Source organism: Coffea arabica, chromosome 3c (assembly GCF_036785885.1).
Source record: "Coffea arabica cultivar ET-39 chromosome 3c, Coffea Arabica ET-39 HiFi, whole genome shotgun sequence".
In the NCBI taxonomy this organism is placed as follows: domain Eukaryota; kingdom Viridiplantae; phylum Streptophyta; class Magnoliopsida; order Gentianales; family Rubiaceae; genus Coffea; species Coffea arabica.
Genome location: NC_092314.1, coordinates 37,186,921 through 37,213,405, shown reverse-complemented (window position 1 = coordinate 37,213,405; position 26,485 = coordinate 37,186,921). Strand labels below are relative to the sequence as shown.

At 35.4% G+C, this 26,485-nt stretch overlaps 1 protein-coding gene and 1 long non-coding RNA gene across 2 annotated transcripts; both read left to right on the top strand.

Moving 5' to 3' along the window:
* Window positions 1-1,613: 1,613 nt before the first annotated feature.
* LOC140037705 (uncharacterized) lies at window positions 1,614-2,752 on the top strand. The gene is made up of 2 exons (XR_011841716.1): window positions 1,614-2,468; window positions 2,570-2,752. It is a non-coding gene; the product is annotated as an uncharacterized lncRNA (long non-coding RNA).
* Window positions 2,753-9,444: 6,692 nt separating this feature from the next.
* On the top strand, window positions 9,445-12,621 carry LOC113735886 (AT-hook motif nuclear-localized protein 21-like). The gene is made up of 3 exons (XM_027262856.2): window positions 9,445-9,561; window positions 9,651-9,804; window positions 11,889-12,621. Exons 1-3 carry the CDS (start codon window positions 9,445-9,447, stop codon window positions 12,464-12,466), a joined length of 849 nt encoding a protein of 282 aa, XP_027118657.1. The 3' UTR covers window positions 12,467-12,621.
* Window positions 12,622-26,485: the final 13,864 nt, after the last annotated feature.

Here is a 26,485-nt window from a genome sequence, read left to right as displayed (position 1 = left end):
GTTATGATATTATGGTTCCCTTCCTGTGTTTACATAGTACATTATATGGTTCACGTAAATTTGAAAATTGCAGAGCAAAAAAACTGGTGTCATTGTCAACGGTTATGAATAAAGAACATAAGTAAGAGACTTTCGATGCTTAATACCCAAGCCAATGAAAATGTCCACTTGGATAGAAACCAAGTAGTTCTTGATTTGTGATTAGTACATGAATTGGCAACCAAACCCATGAGCATTTTGTTTAACCACTTCGAAATATTCATTTGGTTTTAGATTCTGTTGAAGATAAAATACCTTTCAAATCTTTTGTAACAAGTTGGCAAACTGTTGCAAAATTGACATAGCCAGATGTAGATTTTTATATTGAGCAACAACTTCTTTGATATCAAAACTGGTGGAGCATTAATTTGTCATTTTTTTGACAACTCATTTATAATGTATTGGAGCAATTGATTTTTCTTCTCGTAAACAACACCTAATAGGTTTTGCAGTTCCTAAAACCTTCTCTTATTATAATATCTGTATAGTTTAATCCATTATAAACTAATAAGTTTCCAAAAAGAACCAGAAAAGCTACAGAACAGAAAGGAATATATGGAAGGCCAATTGGATGCTATTTTTCTCTTTTTCTTTCTTTAATTTTCCTTGTGTAAGACATGGCCAGGCATTTCATACTTTCTGTTTGACTTTGTGTTTGTGTGTGTGTATGTGTGTTTTATCTTTTTCCTATTTTACTTTGTGGGTTTAGCTAATGTAGTTTGTAATCTAGCCTATGAATATATCCAATTCATTTTCTATATTTGAGATTTAAAAGATTAGAAATTACGCAGGAAACTAATCAAATTAAAAGGTGTTGAACATCAAATTTGCAAGTTCAATTTTTTTTAATGAGTTTAATTAGGTTGTCAAGAGACAAACTATTATAAACTAATTACATTAAGGTATTTGTATTCCAGAGGCATTACAACTAACTTTTCTATCCAAAACCAAGTAACAAGAAAAATATAGGTGATTTTCTAAACATATTGAGAGGTTATTACAGTTGGTCTAGGTGTTATTCCTAACTTCAATAAATGAATGGTGGTCTAACAATATGAACTTGTTAGCCCTGAATTTATGCAATGTAAAGCTAAGAAAAGATGATGTGTTTTTTTTTTGACAATTAGCTATACTTTTTTTTTTGAGTCTGAGCAAGCTTAGACTGTTGAAATATGCCATGGTAGTGAAATTAGTTCCAAAGATTCTTTGATGTTAAATTCAGGCCACTCCAGAAGAGCGTTCAGCATGATTGATGGGTTAAATGTATAATTTTTGGTTCTCTTTTTTTTTTTTTCCAGGAAAGGAAGTCAGTTTTTGTCCCAAGTCACTTATGAAATTTCACGCAAGTAGCTAACTCTTGAATTTAGAATAATAATTTCATGCAAGTAGGTAACTCTTGAATTTAAAACAATTGGATTTCCCCACTTTTGCGTGATTTCTTTTTCCCTTGCATATTTTGTCTCTTCAAACCAAATTAACAAAAAGAAAAAGAGAAAAAAATGAGAGGTAGGGTCTTGTTCGAGGAATAGGGATGAGTTATTGTTTGCCGAGCAGAGTTCGAGTGGTGACAAAATTTCTTCATCGGAAAAGCACGGTGAAGTTTCTTCATTTTTTGGGTTTTCTGATCTTGTTCTCCAATTAATTGGGTATCCATGAAACAAACACAGAACACACTCTTATCTCAAGAGCAACTTAAACGATTGAAGAACTCATTCTCATTTCAGACATTTCATTCTCTAGAATCATTAACCATGGAAAGTGATGGATATTGTGAATGGATGAAAAGTTGAATTCAATGAAATATAGTTGCGATTGTCACCTCTTGGTTATAAATGTTCCATAACAGCTAATTTCTGCTCTGTTTACTCTTTGTAGTATTTTTCTCCATCCTAATTAGTGCCCAAAACCTATTTGTAAAATGCCTTAAAGCCAGATTCAGCTTTCTGAATTTAATTAAGATAAAATGTTGCATACTTATACTAGGTGTTCTAAGGATTGCAGATAGAGAGAGCTTATTTGTTTTAAACCAAGTTTACCACGTTTAGAACCAAGATAGAGAGAACTCATATTGGAGGGAACTTATTTGTTTTAAGTCAAGTTTACCATCATTAACATATTTTTGTAGCCTTGGACAAGTTGGAACATTTACTGTCTTTAGAGTCTAAAGCAATACAATCATAGTTAGAAAAATGCACCACCTCATGCCAATGTATGACTTGGGAATTAGGATGATGATGGTATTGAATAGGGCTGGTCACTTCTTGGTTATAAATGTTCCGTGGCAGCTAATTTCTGCTCTGTGTTCATATTTCATTCTGTTTTTTATTTTTTAAGTTCTGTTTTCTTACTCACCTTTGTTTGGTGATTTGATGTTTTGATTTCAGATTTCCAAGTTAGCAAAGGGTAATAAGATCTCCTGTTTTATTCCGGTGATTTGAGTTTCAGATGATTCTCTATTTATGTGGTGCATGCTTTGATTTGTGTTCTTTACATGAACTTTTGCCTCCATTTATGTGGACCATAGTCTCAGGGCCAACTTCTTCTTCCAATTGAAAGCTTCCATTTCCTAATTTTGCAAGGTGAGCTCTTTGCTTTATTTTGCCTTTTCGTGATTTTGTCCTTGTAAAGAAAGGCCTAATGAGTCAGAGCGTTCAAATCAGCGCAATGGTTCACTGAAGGATGTTAATGAATATGTTATTAATTCTTGATAGCATATTGAAGGCACAAACATTATTATTTATTTATTTATTAATTGTGTTTGTGCTAATAATTTAGTTGGTTATGCATTCTTATTGAAACCTTTTTACATGTGTATAGTTGAGCTTTTTCTAAATGGGTCGCCAATGAAAATATGCAAGCTTAGAAGAAGCGTATGAAGAAAGGATTAGAAAGAGACGTGAGCAACATGCCAGTCCGAGTGCTAAGCATGACTGTGGTAGATATCAAGGTGTATGTATTATGGCTATAAGTACATTTAACATATGCGAATCGAGCATGACGAGGACAGTGATATCAATTCATATATCAGCCACCCTGGTGTATTGAGTATGACTTAATAAACCAGGAAAAGGATTCTCTCACATCATAATTATTAAGTATGCAAGTGTTTTATACTAAATTACTCACCATCATTTAATTTTGATTAACACAAACTGGGGGCAACCTCGCGCGACGCGCGAGGCCAAAAAAACTAGTAGAGTTGAAAAGTGAGACTGGCTAGCTGTGGTTGCATGAGGCCAGTGCATGAGGCCAGTACAAAAATATATAAAGCGTAATTATAAAGGAAAAAAGGGCAATAGCCTGATGAGCCATGAGAGACAAAGAAATTGATAATCTAGTTTTTGCAAATAGGAAGACAAGGCAAGAGGAACATAAACAAAATCTCCTCTTTCCCAGATTGAATTAATCTTCTAGAATTTTATATAGATTGTGCTTGTGTGAACTAAAAATTTGTTAACCAATTGTTCCTTAGTGAAAACGATAATCGTATCACGTTCTCGCTATTTTAGAACTGGAAAATGAAGAAACTCCACTTTTGTTTTAGATTATGAACTTTCTAAACAAAGCTATCTAATGGATGTGTCATTTCGAACGTTGATTTTGTAACTTCCCATATTGTTATTCTTAACTAGAGAGAAATGAGGAATCCACTAAATAACCATGATTAATTCACCCTCATTGTCAGATTTAGGGTTTGAATTTTGGATCTCACAGTTGAGAGTAGGTTGGGTGTGAAGAAAGTTGGGAGGTTAAAAAAACAAACCATGATTAATTGACAAGTTATAACCATTAAATCAATAGATCCCCATAAACATGAATATTTTGGCACACCATCATATAATATTTTTCTAAAATGTAGAGTGAGCAAAAGGAGGGAAACTAAATGTGTTTGTATCCATATTTTTTCCGTCTTTTCATACCTTTCCATATTATAATCATAGATCTGATAATGTGTCATGTGGGTTTTTCGTCAAGAATTAAGAGATTGTAGTTTTGACGGTGATATTATGCCGGATGAGAAATTGTACGAAATCTTATTTTTCTTTCTTTTTTCATAGTAACATACTTTCTTTTTTTTCCTTTTTTATTTATAGTTGCACATAGATTTAAGATTTAGTTGAGAATTTTTCTTGTGTTGTGTAAGGAATTTTACATTTTTATTTAGTTTGTTTAACAATTTTTTCGCGCTTCTCCTTTAAGAAGAGTGAAGATGAACTAGACATTTTTTATTATTCCTTGCTTTGCTCTCAATTCTCCATCATGAAAAAAAAAAAGTAAGAAAACAAAGAAGATGATTGTTATCGTAAGTCGAAAAAAAAGGAAAAGAAAAGTCCGTAGGTTAGTTGTTTACAACCATCGGATGCATCTCTCTTTCTCCCTAACTCCATCTCAAACATCAGACTAGAAACATCTTTCTATCTTCTTCCTTTTTCAACCAATTTTCTCTCTTTTTATCCGCTTTCCTTTTCTTTTCTTTTTTTTTAGAGTTTTTTTATTTCTTGATTAATTCTTTAGTTCTGCCATTCCTATAACCTTATTTTGCTGTCCATTTGATAGACTCAGGAAAGATGCAAGAAAAATCCACAAGGAGAAAAAAATCCTGTTTTTTAGTTTGTGACCCTTTGCTTTGAATTTGCCGATAATTTTTTCAGATTACTCTAAATTTGACTTTCAAGTTTCTCATTTATGTGCTATTAACTGGATTTCACAATGTTTTTTATATGTATTGAATTTCTTAATTTTACCTTCCTTTTTATTATTGCCTTCTCAACACGAATTCCAGACGAATAAGTTAAATCGTCAAGACTCATTCTCCCCACACTTCATATTTTTGTCCAAAATAGTGGTTTTTGCTGTTCTATCTGCTCTGTGTTAATATGTCACACAGTTAGCAACCACTTACATAGCTAAATCTTTTGGTAATGTTGCATGGCATATATGGTATATAAGCATAATAGCAACTACCTATGTAGTTAAAATCTGTAGACTAAACTTACTCCGACAGCATAATCATGATTAGGTAACTGTCCGATATACAATAATTGTGAGTGTGAATATTATAACCTCACTAACCTATCATATTACTGGCGCGATGTATATATTATATGAAGGCTAAAGTTTAGTTTACCAAATTAGAGTAACTATTACAAAAAAAAAAAAACTTTGCATTCTAAATCGAGATACATATATTGCTTTTGTGTGTTTTACCTCTGCCAACAGATTGAAAAATAGTCATATTTACCAACTAATCCCATTAAATCTGGGCACCTTAATTCAATGCATGAGGTCCCTTATTAACTAGAATTTCTACACTATGGATGAGAATTCTATATGCTTCTAAAAGGAACAATACATCAACTCAATATTAGTAGCTTCATTGCAAATTGTGTTTGGATCAGTCATTCTCCTTTTTCTTTTCTTTTAATCTATTCTTGGGCAGGATTCTTTATTTTTAACTCTGATTTCTAAAATAAAATGTTTTTCTTATAAAAGCTTTATCCTCCTCTTTTTGTTTTGCATAAAATTCCTATCTATGGTTTTGCAGATCTACTCTCAATGAAAGTGGGGACAATCTAAAAAATTGAGTGATAGAATTTTTAGATTGAGCTTATTAATCATTTCTTCAAGAATAACTAGCATGAGACGAGTTGACCTTCTGTCCTTCTCATGATCAATTGCAAAGGTAGTTAAATGAAGGGTTAATTCCACTTGGACCCCTCAAACTATGCCCTGAATCCCACTTAACTCCCTAAACTTCAAAATAGGACACTTAAGTCCCTAAACAAAAAATACCGTCTCACTTAAGGATATATTTTGACAGAATCTGGGGTGTCGTCAGTTTTCCTAGAGTGTGCAAACACGCTCTGTTAACCGAGACAAGTGACTGAAAAAGGCGAGGACATGAAGGTAAATTCACCTGTAAATACTAGTAGATTGAATGAAGAAACTCCATTTGCTTTGCTACATCCGTCTGAAAGGGGACGAACAGAAAGGGAAGGATAGGAATAGGAAAAGCAAAAAAAACAAAAAACAAAAATCTACCATTGATCGGGATTCATGGCTGGTGATATGGGAAAGAAGACAGGGCATCGAAAGGCATCTGCAATGAAGGCAAAAAAAGGGAATGTGAAGATGGAAACTGGTAAGAACCTTCTAAATTTCAATTTAATAATATTAGGTGGTTTGCAATTGGAATATGTTGATGGGTCAGGATTTGTATTGAGATAGAAAAATGATAAATAGGCTGATGAAGTTAGGGATTAGTGAAAAATTAGGGTTTGTAAAAATATTTAAATATGTAATGTACTTACTTGAAAATTTTTTATTTCAAAAATGATCTGAAAATTTGTGATGTTGGAACCCCAATGTTCATTCATTGGAATCCGAATGCTCCTCCATTGAAGACATTAGGGTCCTGATCGTACAACTGGAGTATTTATAAATTTATTTTTCTGATTAAAAAATTCTTGCTTTTAATAATAGATGGTGGTAATGGAGCAAATTTAGGTCAACCATTCACTTTGGAAATACACCATCAAGGTGACTTCACAGATCCTCCCAATATATAATACTTAGGAGGGCAGGTGGATTATATAGACGGCTGCAACCCAGACGAGTGGTCCCTGGTAATGTTGGATAAATGTGGGTAGAAACTTGGATACCCAAAAGACTCGGGTTTTTTATGGCACTGTAGATTAGCAGGGATGCCTTTGGACACAGGGCTATTATATTGCTTGTGTGATAGAGATTGCGAGGTAATGGTGCATACATTACCAAATAATAGAGTCGCAGAGGTGTATCTAAAGGTTGTACCTGGAGTAATGAAACAGATGCCTCACACCCAGCAGGCATACAATGAAGCTAAGTCAAATCAACATAGGGAAGATGAAACCACACATGAGAGCAATAGTGACATTATGATATTAGAAGATTGGGGACTTGATGATGAAGTAGCAAAAGATGAAATGACAAAGAACGAAAAGCTGCCTTTAGAGAGTCGAGTGTTGACAACAGCAATGAAGTGGAAGGGGAGCCGGTAGAGAAACATGACATCAATGAAGCTGATGTGAATGCTGAGAAGGGAAATAACAGTAGCAAAGATAGTGAAGCGCAACTTGCTAGAGGAAGCAAAAATGACAACTCAAGTGATGATCAACCCAAGGAGGTAATGGAAAATAATAATGGTGAAGGTGAAGACATGCCTACTGAAGAAAAACTAGAGGACTCAGACTATGAAATGGCAACAGACGAAGCTGATATCATGGATGAATGCATAAATGTTGGGCAACAATTCGGCTATAACCCCATAGAAAACGAAGCCGAGCCTTCTAACTCAAATGTGAAAACAAGGAAGAAAGTAGGCAGAAAAAAAAGAAAAGGCAGTCGAAGTCAATGCCTGTGAGGATGCTAATGTGATAAATATTGATGGCATGCAATCAGAATATGAATCAGATGCTTCTGCAGAGTTGAAGAGTGAAAGTGACTCAGATGAAGAATCTGGGCTCCGCAGAAATAAGAGGCCTAAGTTTCCAGTTTTCAATGACAAAACTGATATAAAAAGTGCTAAATTTACTGTTGTTGGCCAGCAGTTCACATCAATGGTTATCTTCAGATTGGCAATCAGAATACAAGCCATTATGAATGAGAGGGATGTTTACTTCACCAAGAATGACACAAATAGGGTACGAGTGAAATATAGAGGCTGTGGATGGGAGCTTTTTGGCTAAAAAATGCAACGTGAGAGCACTTTTCAAATTAAAACACTGAGTGATGAACATAGTTGTGGTAGAGTATTCCATAACAAGAATATAACCTCAAGACTGGCCAGTAAATTGTTTCTAGATGAGGTGAGAAAGACACCTTCAATGAATGTACATGAGCTACTTACCAAAGTGACTGAAGAGCTCAACGTAGATTTTTCCTTAAAACAAGGATACATGACACTTCTAAAAGTTAGAGCTGCAATTGAAGGGTCCCATGAGAAACAGTATGAATTGCTAGAAGACTTCTGTGGAGAATTGAGAAGAGCAAATCCAGGGTCTACTGTCTTTGAAGAGACTGAGGTTGATGATGCAGGAATTTCTAGACACAAGAGGTTGTACATGTGTCTAGAGCCATTAAAACGGGGATATTTAGCAGGATGTAGATGTTGGATTGGAATGGATGGGTGCTTCTTAAAGAGCCCTTATGGTGGACAGCTTTTGACAGCCGTCGGCATGGATGCGAATAATAAAATGTATCCTTTGGCAATAGCAGTGGTAGGAGTGGAAAATTATGATAACTAGAGTTGGTTTTTGGGATTACTTGTCCAGGACTTGAGAATTTCAAATTCAAAGAATTGGTGCATAATGACTGATAAACAAAAGGTAAATGAAAACTGAAATTAGCATCCTAGACTTACTAATTAACTATTAAACCTTGTTGTCATATTGTAACTAACTATCTGCTTTTGACTTGGATTGGTATAGGGATTGGTCCAAGCAATTAGAGACAAACTCCCGGAGGTTGAACATAGGTGTTGTGCTCAACATTTGTACTCCAACTTCAAACTCAGTCATAGGGGCTTGGCACTAAAAGATAGGTTGTGGAGATGTGCAAGGGCATCATATGTGAACTAGTTCAAACATGAAATGGAGTCACTTAGGCAACAATCTGAACTTGCACATCAATGGCTGGCTGACAAAGACCCTAAAACATGGTCAAGATCTCATTTTAGGGTTGGTTTGGACTGTGACATTCTGGTTAACAACATGGGTGAGTCCTTCAATGCTGTGCTATTAAAAGCTAGATCACTGCCCATAATAGGCATGTTGTAGACCATTTACCTGTATTTATTGAGGAAAATGGAGATAAATAGGGAGGCAATGGCTAAACATGAAGGTTAAGTACCTTGTTGTCATCTTTGTTGATGTGTTAATGCAATGATTGTTAGCTGCCCTTATTTATAACTACAGTTGAAATTAATAAAATATATTTTGCTGCTGTAGGTCTCCTTTGTCCGAGAATTTTTTAGATACTTGAGAAAGCAAAAAAGGATCAATGCATGTGTATTGCCTCTTATGCGGGGACAAACAGGTACCAAGTATCTTGTCCCTTTGGTGAGCAATTTGTTGTTGATATGGCTGGCAAAACTTGTAGTTGTCACAAGTGGCAACTGAGAGGAATTCCTTGTGGTCATGCTATTGCATGCATTAATAGAAGGCATGAGCAACCTGAGCAACATGTATCTCACACATATTTGAAGACTACTTATGTATGCCCCAAGATGAGCCATCCAATCAACCAACTGGTGCTGAAGGACAACCAGCTATTAAAAATGCCAGAAAATGCTCATTTTGTCGTAAATATGGCCACAGTAAAAACAATTGCAAATATCGACAATGAACATTTAGAAACTAGCTTGATATGACAGGAGAACTTGGCTTGAAAGGAGCTACTCACACAGGTGATGAGCCCTCTAACCCATATACAGAAGGTGCCAATATTGGTGTGACTGCGAAGGAGGCTATTGGTAGTACACATGTAAGTCAAGTGGCTGAATACAATCTTAAATTTACTGCTACTTTGACCAATCACTTTCTTATTCATTTGTTATTATTTAATGAATGCAGTTGAACTCCAATGCTGCAGGTATAGTTTATTCCCATAGTCTTGGAGTAACAATGAAAGCTCCAGAATCATACCTAGATGAGAGATACACAGAGGACTTATCTGCAAATTTCCACCTTGCACAAGGACTGCCGCCAGCACCATTCACTTGGAGGGGTAATATGGGCATTAACTTATCTATGTTACAGAGGGTTGCAGGCCACCATAAGCATTCAACTGGCATTGACAATGTGTAGCTTCATGGAGATGGGAACCAACATGCTAGTTTAGGGAATTTAAATGCCAAGAACAAATAGGGTTGCTTTTGGCGTTAGGGAATTAACATATTGCTTTTGGTGTTAGGGAATTACTTTTGGAATTTGCTACTGGTGCTTAACGATGAGCAGTTTTTGATAGTACTAACAACAACCTGCTCTATATTTGTAAATGGTGACTATTTTTAGTAGTAACAGCTTACTCTTTTTTATTCGTGTAAGGCTAAGCTTGCCTTTTTCTCTACGAAATGCCCTGGTTGGTACCATGTTATAATGAACTTGATAACAGGGGACAATAGGGGACAATTTACAGGAACTATTGTATATAAACGCTGAGACATACTTCAGTTATAAATAGACTTCTAAAAGGATCATTTAAATACATCAATTTTACTTGTTAGGGACACTTAAATCCCAGGTTGGTACAAGGGTACACTTAGGCTCCACTAATAATGATTACATCCGAAAGTAAAAGCTGATACTGCAAATTACATAACCAACAAAAACACTCATCCGTTGCAGTATTGCAGTATCAACACCAGAACCAACTTATGTACATAGTTCACTACACAACCTATTCCGAATACCTACAACTATGAAACTTGGATAACCTACCCCCTAATGACCTTTGATCCCAGCATTAGGCAAAAGTAATAATTTCCCACATCATAGGGCAGCTTCTTCTCCAACTTCATTTTCACCTTTTGCCCTAGATTTGAAGAAAAAGAGCCACAGGAGAATGACACCCCAATGAAGCATCAAGTACACTTTCAACCTCCTTGCATTTCCTTGCTGTACCTTGGCCATCTCCTTCCATGTCTCGACCTCAGCGGCAATCTCGTTCTTGGACCATAACAGTCCAGGTATTATTTCTTTAGACCTTTGACACATCTCAGGATCAACCTAGTCCCAATATTTACAGCCTCCCGATTCCTATTTTCATACCACAATATCATCGAACAACTCACAAAACCACCTAAATTCCAATAGTAAGCCAAATTACAAAAACATCTTGTTCATTACCTTATACTGAGGACATCGCACAAATCGTCTTCCTGGGTTTGTGTCTGTCCATGATGTCATCGGTAGTGTTTGCACTACTAGAAAAATAGCTTTTAGTGACACTTATATTATGACATTTTTTCCTAAACGTCATAATAGGGTGTTAACATGACAATCAGTCAGGAGTGTCATTAAAAAGGTGCCAAAAGTAGACAAAACTACACCGTATCACCCTTAATTTTGAAAATTGGCTCTATGTTTTAGCGCGTGATTATTTTCACCAAAAATTCTAATATTTCCTCCCTTTTCTAACTTACCACATCTCATCACATCTCTCCTCACCCGCTGCATTTGATCTCTTTTTGTACTGTGACTTTTCCCTCCCTCTCTTGTTTCTCTCAATTTAGGGCAAATTTAGCCAATTTTCTTGCCAATCTGCTAATTTTTCAAGGAGGAAGCAACTAGGATTCATCCCACCGATGGAGGTATGATGATTAAGATGTTTGTTTAGTTTACTGAATATCAATGATTCAATTTTTTGTTAACATAAAGGTTGTTTTCTTTTTGATTTCTTGTATTTAAGAGATAATTTTAACTTTAGGTCTAAATGGATGCTGTCGAAAGATAATTGTCTTTTGGATGTCGTCGAAAGATTCCAAGTAAATGTTATAGCCTTCTTTAGCATCAGTTTGGTAGCATCTGTGACCCACCACATGTTTGATAAATTGACTAAATGAGTTTTTCATTGCTTGCCAAATGGATTTGCTCTCTAGTTTACTCAATTCTTCCAAGCAGCATACCCTTTAGTTTTTTGCCAAGGCTCTGCCTTCTTTTCTTGAAATTTGTTTTATAAACTTATCTTGAGTTGAATAGAGAACTGAAATACTGCAACATGGTTGAATGTGTCTTTATGTTTTCTCTTCGGATCTTTAGTTTGAACATGCATTTTCTGTTTGAGATATTTATCTGTTTTTGTCTATATAGAGTTGGTCACATCAAACACAAGCTCAGGTGATGTTGTAGCTCATCGGCCAAGAGGCCGGCCGCCTAGCTCCAAAAACAAGCCTAAACTCCCGGTGATAATCACTCAAGAGAGCGCCAACATGCTCCGAGCACATATATTAGAGGTCAGCAGCGGCTGTGATATGTTTGAATTAGTTGCAACATATGTTAGAAAAAGGCAAAGAGGTATTTGCATATTGAGTAGTAGTGGCACGGTCAACAATGTGAGCTTGAGGCAACCGGCTGCTGCTGGCTCAATCATGACGTTACATGGCTGGTTTGAGATTTTATCATTGTCGGGCTCCTTCCTTCCACCATCAGCTCCACCGGGTGCCACCAACTTGACCATATATTTGGCTGGTGGATACGGTCAAGTTGTTGGAGGAAATGTTGTGGGAGCTTTGATTGCTTTTGGACCTGTGATTGTTATTGCTGTTTCTTTCACTAACGTAGCATATGAAAGACTGTCTTTGGATGAAGATGATCACTCACTTCAGGCAATGGCAGTAGTGGTGCTGTTGCTGGTGGCTCAAATAATAAATTTTCTGATCCATCTTTAAGGCTTCCCTTATTCTAAATTAGTATATAATTTGTAGACACTTTTGGTGTGGATTGTTTGGATGATGTACTTTTGCTCAAGTTTGGATGATTGTATTGCTTCTTTTATATTATTATACTAGCTACGTTACAATCCTTCAAAATTTAGGATTGGAGATGCTTGTGTGGCAGGATGAAATGTGGTTTCTACTGTCATATGATATGCAACAGGAAGTTGGAATACTTTAATTTGGATGCTACATGACAAGTAGAAAATGTCATAAAAGCCTGATCTAGTTACTCTTCAAAAGTGTCATAATATTTCTATCTACTTATACTAAAAAAGCGTCATGATATGTTATTGTACCCAACATTTCTTGTCATTTGATAGTGTCATAATATGCATAGATAATGATATTTAATAGTGTCATAATAATGATAAATTGAGACACTTAAAACTGTCATAAACCTATCGTGACGCTAGAATGGATGACGCTTCTAATAGAGCGTCATTAGAGCCTAAACGTCATGACATAGATCTATAATGACGCTTTTGAATGTCATAAAAGGACACTTTTGTAGTAGTGTTGTCTTCCACAATTACAAGTTTCCCTGACCATCTGCCCTTATTTTGTCGTAGCGTGCTTCTTTTTCTTCTTTCTTCATTCTTCCCTCCCCTTTGATGAGTCCCAATTTGTTCTCATTTTGATTAGGGCACATCCGACCGTTTTTATGATATGGATTTGGATCGGGTCATGTAAACACAATACAGGTATTAGTCATATGGCGGGAAACTTTCCCTCTCTTGGCTCATTTTATTTTCCTTTTTTTTTGGAAAATTTCATCTATGCCCTTCGGTTAACAGAGCGTGTTTGCACGCTCTAGGAAACTGACGACACCCCAGATTCCGTCAAAATATTTCCTTAAGTGAGACGATATTTTTTGTTTAGGGACTTAAGTGTCCCATTTTAAAGTTTAGGGAGTTAAGTGGGATTCAAGGCATAGTTTGAGGGGTCCAAGTGGAATTAACCCTTAAATGAATAAAGATCCATTAACTTGGTTGTCATGTATATGAAATTGGTTGATGTGACTCTTAAAAAGATTAGCTTCTGTGTCTTGTTTTAGTTACATCGATTGCAGCTCCATTAGTGACTCTGTGAAATGAATGACAATCTGGTGATACAATTTGTTCAAGAAATTGTACACAATTTTTATGCAGCACTTTTTTAGTGAAATAGGCTGCAGTGATTTCACTTTGCCATTCGATTGTCTTTTGTTTTAGTCCGATTTTGTGCTCTACCTTGGTTTTTTTTTAATTGCTTTTCTGCATCTGACGCTTCATATTGTTCTTCACATTTCTTCATCTAGAATGTGAAACGTAGAAGTTCTAGTGTTCTATGACTAATGACCTTTTCTAGCATCTGATTAATATAATTAGTTGTTAAAACTTTAATCCCAGTCCTTGAATCTTTTCATGAATATTTTAATTGTTCTTAATTTGTTCAGACTTCAGCTACAAGTAGCACCAATGAGAACTAGGAGAAGAGAAAGGAAGAAACTTGTAAATAGTCATATTATAGCGCCAATGAGAAATAAAGGAAGAGAAAGAGAAGAAAACCGTAAACAATTATATTTATTAACTTTATACAGTCGTTGAGATTTAGGTCTGATTTGAAATAGTGGACATAAGCCATATCTAAGTTGGAATTGGTCAGAATATCACAAAAACTCTTGTTCAAGCATTAAGGTAGACACTTATTAAACTATCCCATCAACCTTCTGGCTGTACTTTGTATGTGGATTTTTATTTTTTATGTGATAATACTACTTTTACCCTATTCAGGCAAAGCAGAGTGAAATTCAGGCTCTTCTTGCATTTCAAAATAAACTCAAATTCTATCATGTGTCATGCCTAATTAGTCAATTATTCTGATTTAGCTTTTCATAGCACCGTATTTATGTTCTGCAAACAATGCAAGTTTCTGCAAAACAAAAAAAAATTGGGTTTCTATCAGACACTTATTAAACTAGCCCATCAACATCTATGTAATCAGATTCTAAATAAAGCTTATATTACATTTTTATCTACACTTTATATGGGTGTGAGTGGGGAAAAAAATAGGGTTATTACTTATTACCATAAAAAAATTGAGTTGAACTGGCTCAGCTCGAACATTTTCAAGGAAGAACTGACCCGAAAATGAAATGCCCTGTCCGTTTGACGGCCCCCATGGTCATTTGATATCACAAAAATGAGCTAGCAAATGAAGGAATTTACCCTCCTTGTTCACTAAGTGTATGGGAATGGACACTTTTCACCCGAAAACCGCTGGAACATTTTCTTGGCTAAGTTCATCTTTGGGATTGAAGGAAGCTTTAAACCTGCTTGAATTTTCTTCTCATATATGAAGTCGGTATATGTAGATTCAAAATCTGATTTAGATGTTACTTATTAATTTCTCTTTTACTTGATTTGATGAGCTAAGTTCACGTTAACTTCTGATATATAAAAATACTATGTAACCAACAAGATTAAATACTACTAATATTTTTCTCGTCCTTTACATTTGTAAAATTATATTACTAATCTCTCTAAGTGAGGTGCGCTAGCTCTAAATTCCTCCACTCATTGGCCCAGAAATAGTAGTTTCCAAGAAAGAAGGGATATGGAAGAAAACAACTTTTGAGGGTTCTAGGAGTTTCTCTTTTTGACATTTTGGCTCCAATAATGCAAGACCAATAATAAAAGAAGGGATATGGAAGAAAACAACTTTTGAGGGTTCTAGGAGTTTCTCTTTTTGACATTTTGGCTCCAATAATGCAAGACCAATAATATATACTACCTAATTCTTCTAGTTTTGGGAGTTTTGAATTCAAGTTAGCTTGAGAGAAGAGAGAGAGAGTTTGGAAGACAAGAAAAATAACTAAAGGGTTGTATCTTGCCCTTTGAGGCAAGAAACATGCCCTTAACAAATGTAACTCTCTTTATTTTCTCTTGTTTTGGTATAGGTTGGTGTAGTAGATTCTAGTTGTGGCTATCCATTCCTGTATTGGCTTAACAAGAAGGTTAAGGGATATGAAGAAGGAGAGGGTCAAGAAGATCTAGTGACAAGGGTTTTCTTTTTTTTTTTTTTCACATTTTTATCTTTGTATTGAACTCTAATTTGTTAATGCAAGATTTGGATATTGTGTTTATGATGTTGATTTAAAGTATATGTCTTAGGTAATTGATTGAAATTTATATAATTGTTTGGTGTTGATTTCTTGGCTAATTGATGCTATTATCTTGTTTGAGTTATTTAACACTTTTGCTCTTATAATCATGATTACCTGACCATTAATTATAATCATTTTAAGGTATTAGACTTGCAATGAGAATTGAAATTTGACACTAGTTCATAGAAGTGTTAAACTTAGGGAGTACACTCACAAAAGTAGAAATACACTTTTGTGGCTTTTGTGGTTTTGTTCCATGTAATTTCATATAAGTTAATGAACTTGTAGTTGATTTTATAATCATGAAAGTAGGTATGAATTAATTATAGGTATAGTTGGTATATCGGTGAAAACGGGTATCACGTATATTAGGAATTACGTCATAACTTAGTCGAGATTTTGAGATTCATTTGGTTAGGGAGTTGTACTAGTATGAATAAGTAGGAATTCGATTACCCAATGAGCTTTTATTTGTATTTGTCTATCCATTTATTGCTTAATTTATTTGTTTTAATTTGTTGATAGTCTAAATAATAAAGAAGTTATAGTAGTATCGATAATTGTCAATGTTTCTTGTAAGTTCGACCTTTAATACCCTATACTCGCTTATAACTCGTATACTTACGAAAAATCCCGTGTGGGGTATTTAAAAATTTATAAATGTAAAATTTAATCGTGAATTGAGTTTAGTTATTATCTGCGTATCTCGCACTCGTCATAGCTTGTGGGTCCTACATATCATCACTTGTTACTTGTGCCAACCGATTAAGAGCTTCACAAAATTGAACAATCAATCGGGACACAAGCAACCGTGATTCTGGATGCCACTTCGTTCATGTTTCAAAATAAATTGCATTCATGCATTCTTTTTTTAAAGAGAGACTAGCCACGAAGCCAAGCATAAATCACCACATGAATTGAACAGCGACTTTATCAAAAACATAAACAATTAAATTACTCTAAAGCCACAATTCAAGATTGTCAACGTGGCACAATCAAAACAAAAATAATTGTAGTTAAAAAAAAACTTGAAAATTATGACTTATCAAATTAGTATTATTTCCCAATAATCAATCATATTTAGCTCTGATACCACTAGTTAGTAGTTATTTATATTAACTTTTGGTGAAAACCATCATCTATTAAATCCAAAATCTTTATGGTGATTATTAAGAAATAAATTAACCGCAAAATTGTGGAAACGTACCTGAATTCATATTGACTAACTAGTACTTAAATCCATTTTCGGGTGACTTTTCAACTCAACACGTATTCACCGATCTCCTAAGAGAGCCCTTTATTTTCTCTTTGATATCTTTCCTGACGATGGGATATCAGGAAAGAATTATTTTGTGGTACCCAAAATACGACAATAAGATACATGTGATTCGAGGACCATAACCCTATTTATAGATAACTTTCTTGTTATCTTTTGGATTCCTATTTCAATCCATCATAAAAATAAAAATTATCCTTAAGTCTCTACACATTAAAGACCCACATCCTATTAAATATATTAAATTTCAAATCATAATTAATCACTTTAATAAATTAAATTTAGTTTTATTTGACAGTTGGCAACCCATAATTATTCATGTATAAGTCCATCACATCACAACCACAAAAATCAACCAAAAAATTAAGAAACCCTCAACCATCATCAGCGAAATCAAGAAGAAAAGAGAAGAAGCAAGGGGCTGAGCCGATGGCTGACTTGGGTCCCATCTCAAAGTTGGGTCATGTGGTTGACCTATGTTGGAGCAGAGCCAATGGCTTAAGAGAATGTGTGAGCAAGGAGCTAGAAACCTATGTTTTCAGAACCGGACCGGATAGTGACTCGGCCAAGATCAGGGGTCAGGGGTCAATGGGTTCGACCGGGGGTCGATAGGGGTCGAACCGGATGACGTCATAAATAAAAATTATTTAAAAATTAAAATATTATATATATAATATCTAATAATATATTAATATTAATAAAGGTATATTCATATATATTTGATGTTTCAAATATATTTAACAAGAAAATACAAAGAAATTAGAACAATCAAGTAGCAATTTATATTATTTAATAAATATTAACAAGTTTAGAATTAAAATTATGAATTTAATTGAAAAATAACATCAAATTTTAGGACAATATTTATAAAGTATCAAATATTTGAGATATATCGATAAGTTTTAATAATTTAGGGGGTCAAAACATAATATTAAAAAGTTTGAATTTTTTAAAAAAAAATTACTGTTGAACCGGAAAAACTGGTTTTTTCCCGGTCAAACCCGGTTTTTGACCGGGTTTTAAATTTCCGATTTTTTAATATGACTCGAACCGGCTACCTGACCGGTTTCCGGTTCGACCGGCCGGTCCGGTCCGAGTTTCAAAACAGAGCTAGAAACACGGGGAGGTGGGTGGTGAGAATGTGGCTGGAGAAGTATCAACAAAGAGAGAGAGTTGTGTGCAATGGAGCCTAAGAATATTGTTTTCTTTTATTTTTGTGGCTTGGTGGGTAATCAAGGCAAAAGTGTCGAACTCTTTGGAGGCCATTGAAGACTTTTTGATCTTCCACATTGTAATTGTAGGGTTCCAAACATTATCAATGACAATCATTGATGGTCATACCCATTGCCTTCGCCCAAAATCCTCCAACCAAACGGTTGGCAAATCTATATCATCCTCGTATGACCAAGAAAAAAAAAATTAATGTGGCAGGTTTCTATCCCACTTCCACATCCTAATCTTGAAAACATCTCCACATAACAAAAAAAATTCAATGTGGCCGGTCTCTTCTCATGCCCACTACCAATCTTTAAAAAGTCTCCCCTTCTGGTGCCCATACCCAGGTCCTGTTTTTCCAACGGTTCTTCACAGCTGTTAATTTTTATTCAACTTTTTTTAAAAGAAATAACTAAACTTATGAGGAAAAAAAAATCCAAATACACAACTATAATATTAAATACGAAGAAAAAAAATAGTTAAAGCTCGATCTAAAATTCAGATTATTACAAATCTTTACATAAAAAGTAAATAGCAAGAGAAACAAGGAATCGAGTGAAGTTCAATAAGCATGTACAGGAATGAAGAAGAATGCCCCAATCCCCACCCCAATACAATCGTCTACATTTCTTTAGCCTGAAAAATGAAACCGAAACACTATCTACCCATAAATGAATAGTCTAGTCGGGGAAAAGGTTTGGTGGTAGATTTGAGTCATAAATAACGTGTGTGCAAGGCATTTGTTGAAAATTAAAAAAATATATATATACAAATGAGTAGTTATAAAACAGTTACCTACCATAATGTGTTGCTGCTAACACAAGTTAAGATTTTCTTAAAAAAAGGTTAAAACACATTTTTTTTAAAAAATAATGTACAAAATATTTTTAAAATAGGTGTGGGATTATTGACTTTTGATGTAAAAGTAAAACATCAGTTAAAAGAATGACAAAGCATTTTTTACCGTGAGAGCGATTCTGTACTAAAAGACAAAATTAACCTTTAACATTCAACAAAAAAATTTCTCCCCTTCCCTTCTCCATACGCCCTCAGCCCTTGTCCATGCTCCTCCACGGCATCACCATCCCTCTAGAATCCATCATGTTTTTCCACCCTAAGACTAGTGTTACTATCGTCACAATTATTGTTTCTAGTGGTTATTGTTTGAATTTTTTGATGAAGTTGAAAACTATGGTAGGGTGGCTATGATTTTCAGCTTAATTTTAATGGCTTGGCCAATGGTTTTTTTTTTTTTTTTTTTAAATGTAAGATAGTATTCTTAATCTGAAACTCATTCATGTGATTCGCACTGAAAATACTGAATAAATGAAAGAGATTACAGTGGCGAATTGATTTGTTAAATTGGAGCAACATTTGGATATTCAGTTTGGACGCTGATTTTGAGTTTGGAAACTTGGTTGTGTAGATTATGGGAAAGGGTTTGGATTTAAAACCATTGACATTTGAGCAGCATGCATTGTATTAGAGAAATAAAAAAGTTATCTCTGACAGGTCCAGAAATTAAAACCTTCCCGAGTCCAAACCCAGGGTTCCTTTTTTTTTTTTCAGCGGTTTTTTACAGTGATCTTAATACATCTTTTATGAGAAAAAATATCAATCTATATATCAGCTGTAATATTAAACACTAAGAAAATAATAATTAGAACTCAATCTGAAATTCAAAGTATTACAAATTCTTACTTAAAAAATAAATGCCTAGAGAAAGAAAGAACGAGTGAGGTTCAAACAAGCATCCATAGGACTGGGGTAGGGGTGTCCCTTTCTCTATCCCGATACAATCCTCTACGTTTCTTTAGCCTGAAAATGAAACATGACTAATTGAAACCCCATCTTCCCATAAACGAATAGTCTAGTCGTGGAAAAGGTTAGGTGATACATTTGAGTCATATTAGCATAGTGATTGACTAGTACATTAAGTCACACTGTGTTGCTAACAAAATATATGTCAATGAGCAGTTATAGAACGGCTACCTTCCATAACAGGTTGTTGCTAACAAAATTTAAGATTTTCACATAAAAATAATTCTCTCTTGAAAAGAAAATATTTTTAATTTTCTCTCTTAAAGATTACAATTATAATTTTTCTATTTATGTTGATTTAATCATATTTTCTCAAAAAAATTTTAATTTTTTACGTGGATGGTTTTTATTTTGTCTGCTATAATTTTCAATTTTTTCTTTTTTATGTTGATTTAATGTCATGTGCAGATCAGATGTAGTTAGATTTGAAAGAAACTAAAGTGATATTTCAACTTTACTCTTAAAATCTCTATCAGGTTATTATTTTGGGACTAATTTACTTCATTCAGAATGTAAGAGACTAATTTACTTCATTTTAAAAGTAATGAAACAAAAAAAAAATTTGTCAAGATGCAAGGGACTAAACAAATCATTTTCCCTTGGACTCTTGATGTGAAAGTAACAAACCAGTTAAAAGAATGACAAAATCAGAGTTATTCTGTACGAAAACACAGAATTAACCTTTAACATTAAACGCCATCAACAAACCAATTTCTCCCATTCCCTTCTATCTACGCCGCCACCCCTTCTCGATGCTCCACCACGACCTCACCAGCCTTCTAGAATACGTGATGTTTTTCCACCCATTCCTATCCTCACAATCATTCTTGTCCTCCACTGCCAACGGGTCTTCTCGTAAATCGCCAACGCGCAGGACAAAGGGCAGGAACGGTTGTGATTTTGATTATTTTCAACGTCACGTAATTTTGATTGTACATGACGTAATTTTGTTTGCATAATGTGTAATTTTAATACAAAATTTTACGGACTCCACACATGTTGTAAAAATTGATGTACAACTAGTGATTTGGATCGCACATTTCTTTTGACCAAAATCCGGCAGCGAACAGTTCAGGGACCACTCCTGCCCCTCATCCCCACGCGCACTACACTGCCATAGTGTATTATAGTTTTCTCATTTTGATGGAGCAATGATGCGACAACTATCATGTTAAATAAGTATTATATTAATAAAACTCATAATGTTCACCATTCATTCCAATATTTCCTTAAATACTTCCAATACAACCTCAATTGAAGTTTGATATTTCTACACAACTTCAATTAAGGTTTTACAATAAATTAAGGTTTGATGTCCACGTAGGAAGTGATACTTTAGTGATGAGGAAACCACAGATATGCAGCAGGATTCTGCTTTTAGTTTTACTTTTAATGCATGCTCAAATTCAGTACTCTTAAATGATTTAGGAAAATGAACGACCCCCTCACAGTCTATTGATTAATTATCCTGGAAATTGCTTGTAGTCTAATTTAATTATTCAATATTTATACAGAGTTGCTTAAATTATCTACACTTGACATGGATAAAAGAATTCGGAAGATGGTAGGTACAGTTTTCGGAACAATGATTTAATGATATATGAAATTTTAAAACTACAATATATATGAAATGATATATGAAATGTTTAAAAAACTACAATATATAAACATAATTTTTTAGAAAACACGGTAATAAGGAGTAAACTATCAAATATAACATTCATCCATTTAGACACTGCAATTGGTCAAAAAAATGATGGCAAAAAAAACCATATTATATTTATCAAAGGTTAAATTTGGAGTGAAAAGTCAAATTGCGCGAACATTTCAGATACTAATCACAATTTTTTTTTTTGAGAATATATTTATAGATAGTTATGAGCTTTGACGAGGTGGTTTGGAAGCACAACTTTTGCGATTTTTCCTGCCTCATTCCTAGAAAAGAGTTTCAACCCAGCATTTCCGTCAACATAAATGAATTGTCATTTATGAACATTATGCATGACAAGTAAAGTTCACTGTTAGGCATTAGCACAAATTTCTCTACAATTGTTTCTAAGCAACAATGCCCTGTTTTCTTTCAACAGGGCAGATTTTACCTGGAAGGCAGATTTTGGATAACGTCATCATCTCTCATGAGTACATGCATTGCCTCAAAAACAAAAGAGAAGGATCTCATGGTTTTATGGCCTTAAAGTTAGATATGTCGAAAGCTTACGACAGGGTCGAGTGGGGATACCTAAAGGCAATCATGGTAAAAATGGGTTTTTGTGGTACATGGATCACTTGGATAATGGAATGCATCTCAACAGCTTCTTTTTCTTTCAACATCAATGGAGAGCCTATAGGATACGTCATACCGTCAAGAGGAATTAGACAAGGGGACCCTTTGTCACCTTACTTATTTCTCTTAGTCTCACAAGGTTTTTCACACCTGCTAGACCAAGCACAAAGAAGTAAAAGGCTAACTGGGATGAGGATCAGTAGGAGTGGCCCGTCAATAACGCACCTCTTCTTCGCAGATGACTGGCTAATCTTTTGCAAAGCAGACAAGAGACAAGTTGAAGAAGTTAGCAGAATTTTGAAGATTTAAGAACAAGGATCTGGACAGCTGATCAACATGGAAAAATCGTCTGTGTTCTTTAGCAAAAATGTGGAACCAAAAGATCAAGGAGAAATCTGCAGCTGCTTGGAACACATAAAGGTGGTGAAGCAAGGGAAGTATTTGGGGCTGCCTATGGTCATCACTAGAACCAAAGACCAACTCTTTGGTTTCATTAGAGAAAAATGCAAAAAAAAAAATGATCTTTAACTGGTCCAACAAATGCTTAAGTCAAGCTGGGAAGGAGGTGTTGCTCAAAGCAGTAATCATGGCAATGCCAACTTACGCAATGTCCTGTTTTAAGCTTCTGGTCAAGTTATGCAAAGAAATCAATGCCATGATGGCAGGATTCTAGTGGGGGGATGACAATGGGAGAACGAGAATGCATTGGTGTTCATGGAAAAAGATGTCAACTACAAAAAACAAGGGAGGACTAGGCTTTAAAGATCTCTAAGGCTTCAACAAAGCTTACTAGGCAAATAGATTTGGAGGATTCTCACATGCCCCAATCTTTTGCTTAGTAAAGTGCTGAGAGCCAAGTACTACCCCAACACTTCTCTACTGGGTTGTGAAGTAAGAGGAAATGCATCATGGATATGGAAGAGTTTAATGGGAGTAAGAGATGAGGTATGCAGTGGGGTTAGGAAAAAAATTGGAAATGGCAAGAGCACTAACATTTGGGAAGATGCTTGGCTATTGGAAGGGAAGCAAGGCAAGGTAGAATCCCCAAAACCACTGGGATGCACCATCACAAAAGTTAGCGAGCTGATCTCTAGTTTCAGATGGAAATCACCACTCATCTTCCGAACTTTCAGTCCACATGAAGTTAGGAATATACTCAAAATGCCTATCAGCGTGACAAAGAGACCTGATTGTTACTACTGGAGGCACGACACCATTGGAAAATACACGGTCAGATCTGCTTATGAAGCCTTCACAGCGGAGGATAGGATACCTAAAGCACCTGCGAGCAGTCTGGGAGAAACAAGCTGGATTGGGGGCTGCAACAAAATCTGGAAACAGCTATGGACATTGAGAATAAGACACAAACACAAGTTGTTTTTATGGAAGTGTTTACACCAGGTGTTACCCGTAAGAGAAGATATATTTAGGAGAACGGGTAAGGGAGAGCTAATCTGTAAGCAGTGTGGAGAAACAAATGAGACGGTTGAGCACATTTTCTTCCAATGTAGCAAAGCAAAGCTGATATGGAAGATGGCTCCGTTACAGTGGGATGGGCTTCATGAGGACACAACTGATTTCAGGAAGTGGTGGAGTAGGCTAATGGGAGTAAAGGAACGAAAGGATGGAATGCAACACATTTGTCTAACTGTGGATATCCTTTGGCACATTTGGAAATCCAGGAATGAAGTAAAATTTGAAGGCAAACATAGGCATCCAATGGAGGTAGTCAGAAAGGCAGCGAATGACTTTGAGGAGTACCATAACTGCCAACAGGTACAACAATGTATGTGCATTTCCGAAACAGAAACAGCAAATGAACAAGAGCAAATGAGGGAACCAGAGCAAGACATCCTGAGCATTCATATACATGTGGGGCAAGACACTAAAGGACTTAATATGGGAATTGGCATCACAGTAACAAATGCAATGAACCAGCTTGGTGCAGGGTGGATGCTTAGAGAAAGAAGTACTGGATCGCCTGTGTTGGACAAATTGGTGGCGATACAACTGGCTCTTTGTAAGCTAAAGGAACAGGACTTGCAAAAAATACAAGTTCATATTCCATGCAACCAGATTTTAAAGATGATACGCTGCCAAGGCCCAAGCAACATCCTTATAGCAGGCCATCTCGAATGCATCAATGATCTCAGCTTAATGTTTAGGACATGCTCATTTGTTTGCCAGCCTAGTAATGTTAGTACTAATACACTCAGTTATCAACTGAGTAAGCAAGCAATGCACATCTATTTTGATGAGGAGTTCGTTGATCCTCGGTGCCTTAGTACACCTTTGTAAACCAAAACTTGAGCCCTTGCTCATAAATTGTATTTTCTCTATTGGTAGAAATATAGTAATCTATCATTTCTGGAAAACAAAAAAAAAAAAAACAATGCCCTGTTTTCGTATTGAACTGCTATAAAAGAGCGTTCACACAAATTTATGAACCTTCGGTTGCGGATGTGGACAACAATTTAATCATCAGTACAAGAACGGCTTGGATGATCAGGACTTACAGTATTTATGCATCGTTTTGTCGTTTGGCTTTGTTATGATTATCTGATTCCTGTTGTCAATTTTAAAATAACATATTAGTAGGGATTTGAGAAAGATTCACATAACATAATGCTTTTACCAAATTCAGAACTACTAATGCAGTTTTGAAACCTTAATTTTCACAAAGAAAAGAGAAACTAATACTCACAAACTGACGAACAATGAATAGGTCCACATGGTTATAAAACCGTGGCACTGAGGGACTTGTATCATATCAACGACAAAACGGGAAGAGTCAGAGAATTGTGGTGGAAAAGGAATCACAAGTTTTTTTTGAGTGGCCCATCCCAAACTTCACTTTCTTGAAAACTAAAGTCTATTCAGACTCAATGTTCAATATGGTGTGTGAAAAGATTGCAACGCTAGATGGTAAGATATAGGCTACAAAATTAAGAAGGATTTAGCAATTGGCATCCGAGTCACAGCCATGCCATTCAGACTTGTAACAGCAATCTTAGCCTATTTTCTAGTTCACATGGCAGCAGCTTCTGACGATGTTGGGTTCATCTATCAAGGATTTCAATCATCAAACCTAAGTCTGGATGGATTAGCCAAAATCACCAACAATGGCCTCCTACAAATAACCAACACCATCAGATTGCAGACGGGGCATGCCTTCTATCCTAATCCCATCAATTTCAAGAGCACATCTAATAGTTGTTATGGTACAGAAACCAGAGAAACCAGAGTTTGCAGGAAGCATAAGGAATTAAGCTCAAATGAAGGAAACCAATTAATGATGAATCAATGAAATAGTGAACGAATGAACTTCAACTTTCATTAATTGAATCTGGAAAACAAATTACAAGAACAGAATTAATGGATTTAGCTAAGAAGGGAAAAGATTGAAGGAAAATTTGGGAGGGAAAAATGAGGATTGCTCCTCAAGTTAATTCAGACGAATCTGAGGGAATAATTCCAAAAACTGATTACAACGAAGCAGAGATGCCTGCTTATAAACCTATCAATTTCTAACAAACTCCTGACTACACCAATAAGAATCAAACATGTGGCCTTCTTTTATTTAGCTCGCTCCATGACAAAGCCTCCCCCTTAAACAATCCTTGTCCTCAAGGATGTCAAACAAAGTTCCAGGCTTCCAAACAAAGTCTTCAGATTGATATTTGGCAATTCGCAGCAAGCAAGTAGTATAAGAAAATGGCAAAGCTTGCTGATTCTTCTGAGATTGATCTTCCATACGCACGTGCAAAAGAAGTTCAGCCGCCAATTTTTGCATATCTGAAACAAAAGAATCAAGTAAAGGAATTGGGAGTTCACAAGTTTGGTGGTCAGCCAGGCCTTGTGGCTCCAAATGTTTACAACCTTTAAAGTTCTAAATTGCCCATCACTCTCAAAATCAGGTCCTGGAATTAGTTTTAGCTGAGCAACAAGAGCTGAAATTCTAGAAGTAGCACCACCAACCATATATAATCTTTTAAGAGCAACTTGATCCGGATAATGCAAACCAAGGAATTTCTCTACTGCCTTTAAAAGGTCTTGCATGTTAGCATCAACACAACCAAGCAAGGTTTGAAGTCCTGCTGTTACTCCTGGATTTGAAACAGATAGGAGAATTCCTATGTAGCCATTACAGGCCAAGCCAGCCAGAAATTGCAGACCAAAGTACCTATTTGTTGTCTCTTTTAATTCCAATAAATTAGCAAGTACTGGTAT